The sequence below is a fragment of the Aegilops tauschii genome, chromosome 5 (assembly GCF_002575655.3).
Source record: "Aegilops tauschii subsp. strangulata cultivar AL8/78 chromosome 5, Aet v6.0, whole genome shotgun sequence".
Taxonomy (NCBI): Eukaryota; Viridiplantae; Streptophyta; class Magnoliopsida; order Poales; family Poaceae; genus Aegilops; species Aegilops tauschii.
The window spans coordinates 511749292-511754056 of record NC_053039.3 but is presented as its reverse complement, the minus strand read 5'-3'; the positions used below and the strand labels follow the sequence as shown (position 1 = coordinate 511754056).

The window sequence follows — 4765 nt, the reverse complement described above, 5'->3', positions numbered from 1 at the left end:
CATACACACGTTTAGTTATACTAAGACTTGATGTATGGTAGTTGATGGTCTCTAGCTTAGCTAGTCTAATGGGAGCCGGGAATTTTCCAATTCGCAAGGAAGTAGGTTTGGTAGCTAGGTCATTAATCATAATCATTATCGTATATATGCAAACTATTTCTCTGCAGGAAGCAGCTTTTCCACCAAATACCAATTCCAATAAACGCTCACGTTCATCACCGGCTACCACACACGTGGATCGGAGCGTAGATCAGTGCGTAGAGCACGTGCAAGAGAATGGGTAGATGAGGAGGGTGGATGAGAGATCACGTGCAATATATACAAGACTCGTGAGCAAAACACAAACGTAAGAGTATTTGTTTCCGTTTTCTTGTGTAGATATTTAGTTTTTTTTTTGAAAAGGAGGAATACCCATGATCTCCCGGTCATTGTGTCCTGATGATGCAAACAGCCAAATTATTACAGGTTAGTGAAGTGCATGAACAGAAAAGAAAAGGCTAGTGATTATGAGAAAGAATATGTCTACAACATCAATGAAACCAATGGTTACGGCCAGTTTTGTGTTATTTCATTTTTGTCAACATTTCTTGGCAAAAAATGTGAAGAATATTTCTTTAAAAATGCGAATAATTCTTGAAAATTGTGAAGAAATTTGGAAGTCGAAGAAACTTTTAAGACATGAACAATTCTTGAGAAATTTGAAAACAAATTTGAGAAACATGAACAAACTTTTGAAATTCCAAAAATTTATTGAATTTTTTATATGCGGTGACATTTTAAAATATATATCGGAAAATTTGGTAATATGCGCTAAACGTTTTTTTAAATACACATTGAACTTTTTTGTGATATAGGCTGAACAATATTTAAATACACATTGACCATTTTTGTGATATATGTTAAACATATATTTAAAACACATTGAAATTTTTGTGATATATGATGAACAATTTTAAAATACACAATGAAAATTCTTTTAAATATGTCAAACATTTTCTTAATATAGGGTGAACATTTCCTTAAATATACAATGAACATTTCTGTGTATAACACACAAGGAAATTGTATAATACACGGAAAAATGATGAAAATATAAAAAAACGTAAAATAAAATAAAATAAACAGAAACGGAGAAAAGCAAAAAAGCAAAAAAAAAAAAAGAAGGAGAAAAGAGAAGAAACAACAGAGCGACCATGGGCCGGCCCAAACTGGGGCTTCGGGAGGCTGAGCTTCAGCGAAGCCACGTACTGCGGTCCGGTCTTCCCTCAAATCAGTGGTTTCTTTAGTCCCACATTGCCTGATGAAGAGAAGGCGTCGGAGAGCTTCGGCTATATAAGAGGCCGCCCCCTCGATCTGCAGGGCCACTCGCCGCCTCCACCTCCACCTCCCGCGCAATCCCTAACCCTAGCACCGCCAACGCCATGGCCAGCGGCAACGCGTCCACCGCCTACCTCTCCATCGTTGAGGACGTCGTCACCAAAGTTCGTAAGGACTTTACGAACTCCGGCGTTGGCGACGCCGTCCTCAACGAGCTCCAGTCTCTCTGGCAGACGAAGTTGCTGCACTGTGGCGCAATCTCAGGGAACATCGACCGCAACAGGGCTCCCCCCGCCGGAGCGTCCGCTGGCGGCGCGACTCCACCGGTGCACGATCTCAACGTGCCCTACGAGGCCACGTCCGAGGAGTACGCCACCCCAACCGCCGACATGCTCTTCCCACCGACCCCGATCCAGACGCCACTTCCAGCTGGGATTGATACATGGCCGTGGGACTATGCCCCATCGCCGATCGGTGACATAAGAAACGGGATGGGGATGAATGGGGCTGATCCAAAATCTGGCCGCCCAAGCCCCTGCATGCAACCTCCATCGCCCTGGATGAATCAGAGACCACTGGGGCTTGATGTGAACCTTGCTTTTGCCTATGAGGACCCAGACCGGATGATGCCACTGACGAAGGATTTTCTGATGACTTCTTGTGGAAAACGGAAGAGGGATGAATATCCTTCAGCTGCTTCATTTGTGCCACAACAGGATGGATGCGCAGACCAGGTTGCGGTTCATTATGATGCAACACCAAAGCCAGGAAACGATACAGCGGGTGGTGATGATGATGAACCTCCTCTTAATGAAGATGACGACGACGACGATGATGACATAGATGACTTTGATGACACGCAGCACCTCGTCCTTGCACAGTTCGACAAGATAACAAGGACAAAGAATCGCTGGAAGTGCACTCTGAAGGATGGAATCATGCATTTGAACGGCAGAGATGTTCTATTCCACAAGGCTTCAGGAGAGTTTGATTTTTGAATTTCATTTCATGGTAATTAAAGAGGATATTTTAGGTGCCTGCTGTATCTACTGTCTTTAACACAAGGATAAGGAAGGGAAGGTGACAAAAGAGTACTGGAGTTGTGGCGAGTTTGGCACTATGAATGTGTGTCAGTGTTTTCCTGTTGAGGCTTGCTTCACTCATGTCACTGTAAAAATGGTACAGTTGGTACGGTTGTGGACATGTTCTTGAGATGGTCACTTAAAGCTGGTGGGACTGAAAGTACCTTTCTACACCTGAGCTCATATGCTCCTGCTATGAACAGTAAAATAAATAAAATAGAAAAACATTCAAAAAATTCTGAAATTTTTTTGTGACATACTTTAAGAAATGTTTGTTGTGCATGCAAAATTTCATCACGAAATCACATTGATGGAGGTCGTGGCAAAAATAACAAAATCAGAGCTCCAAAATACGTTTGAAAGTAACATTTTCAGAGTATCGATTTTGTTCTTTTTACCATGCCTTCCACCAACGTCATTTCATGACGAAATTTTGCAAGCACAACAAACATTTCTTAAAGTATGCCACAAAAAAATTTCAGAATTTTTTGAAATGTTTTCCTATTTTATTTATTTTACTGATCATAGCAGGAGCATATGAGCTCAGGTGTAGAAACTCCACGCTGGTGGGACGATATTATCTCATAAAAATCATCAGGAAACAAGTAGTGGCTGCAGAGTTGTACGGAGAAAAGGGAAAAAGAGAAGGGACTGTCGTCTATTCTTAACTCGACTGATTTTTATTTGGGTTTAAGTCTAATTTCTGTCCTATGATGCGCTACCACGTGTCTTGATTTGATTTTTGATTTTGTCCTAGTGAATCTGAAAGCTGAATGACCAATGATAGACAGAAAGATGACTGAAAACCTTACAAGAATTGAACACTGAAAAACCTGAAGATAGATAGAGAGGAGGACTGCATAAACGAGACTCAAAGGTGGTTGAGAAACGTTCACTAAAGACTGAAGAAAGATGACTTGAAAGGAAATAAATGGAGAAGGAAAGAGTCAAGAACGACACCCAGGAATAAACTACCAGAGTGAGATCAATAGTGTGCAACTATTGCCCAAAACTGAACTGACAATTATCACTGAAACAACTGACATGACCCAAGAAACTGAGGACTGAAGAAAGATAACTGAAATAATCCTGAAAACTGAAGAAGTACACTGAAAACTGAAAAAAAAAACAAGTTCAGTTGGTGAAAATATAAATGACAAAGGAACAAAATGAAAAAGGACATGGCTAGCGGGCGCCCGAGCGTCCACCGGTAGGAACTAGCGCTCATCCAAATATGAAAAAGAGCAGCTAACGCGCACAACCGCAGTTCACTAAAAAGAAACCATCTCCTCGCGTGCATTTATTTGGGGATCCAAAAAGTTTAAAAAACTGTAACTTCTGATTTAAGTGTAGAAATTCAATTTCATTTTCACAGTTGGCTTTCTCGCGACGAGTTCTTCGAAACTAGATCTCATATAGAAAGGTTTTGTCGAACTTTTTTTCAAGGCAACTTTGGATACGATGGAGGCAACTTTAGTGCTATAGAAAAGCAACTTCATTTTTTCCCAGTAGGACCGCCTATTAGGTTGGTTTGTGTAAAAAAATGAGAAAACTACGCACAACATGATGCACCTTCTACATATGGAAAAGTCTAAGTTCACCATTGATGGGGCTACTGGAGGCAAAACAAGGACAATAACTTTCAGATCGTTATGTACTTGAGTATCACCTAAAAAATTAGCAATTTTTGGGGTGTTTTCGTGCAATTCCAGTGCATTCAACAAGCAACTCATGTGTGTTTCCTATTGGTTGGTTTGTGTAAAATGAGAAAATCAAGAAAATGTGTGCAAGTCCAACTCATCTTGTGTGTGTATCAACTATATACATCTGCATATAGCAATTGTTCTAGCAAACTCTAAGCAACTGCCCCCCTAGCAGAAATCCACACAACTGTTCTAGCAAGATCCAAAGCCACTATTCCTAGCAAAAAAATCCAAGCATTGTCCTAGCAAATCCTAGCAATTGTAATACCAAAACGCAATGCAAAATTTTTTATAGCAAAACCAAGCAAATGTATTAGCAAACAGCAATGCAAAATTATTCTAGCATAACCGAGCAACTATCCTAGAAAACCAAGCAACTGTACTATCCAATCCAAGCAACTGCATTACTAAATAACAACTATGAAAAAATTGTCCTAGCAAAACCAAGCAACTGTCCCTAGCATTCCTACTTAGATTGTCTACTTTAGATAGAAAAACGTATGACCAACTTGAATAGCCTTTGTGGATAGCTATCTTACCCCCTCCCCTCCCCATGCAACTTATCTATTCTAACAAAAATCCAAAACAAGTCAATTACAAAGAAAACACAAAATAAAAATTGTTCTAGCAAAATAATCCAAGCAATTGTCTACCAAAACAAAG

At 40.2% G+C, this 4765-nt stretch overlaps 1 protein-coding gene across 1 annotated transcript; it reads left to right on the top strand.

The window, feature by feature from the left end:
- The first annotated feature begins 1421 nt into the window (after positions 1-1421).
- LOC109767812 (uncharacterized) lies at positions 1422-2610 on the top strand. The gene has a single exon (XM_020326532.2). The coding sequence runs from the start codon at positions 1422-1424 to the stop codon at positions 2313-2315; it is 894 nt and encodes a 297-aa protein (XP_020182121.1). The 3' UTR covers positions 2316-2610.
- The last annotated feature ends 2155 nt before the right edge of the window (positions 2611-4765 follow it).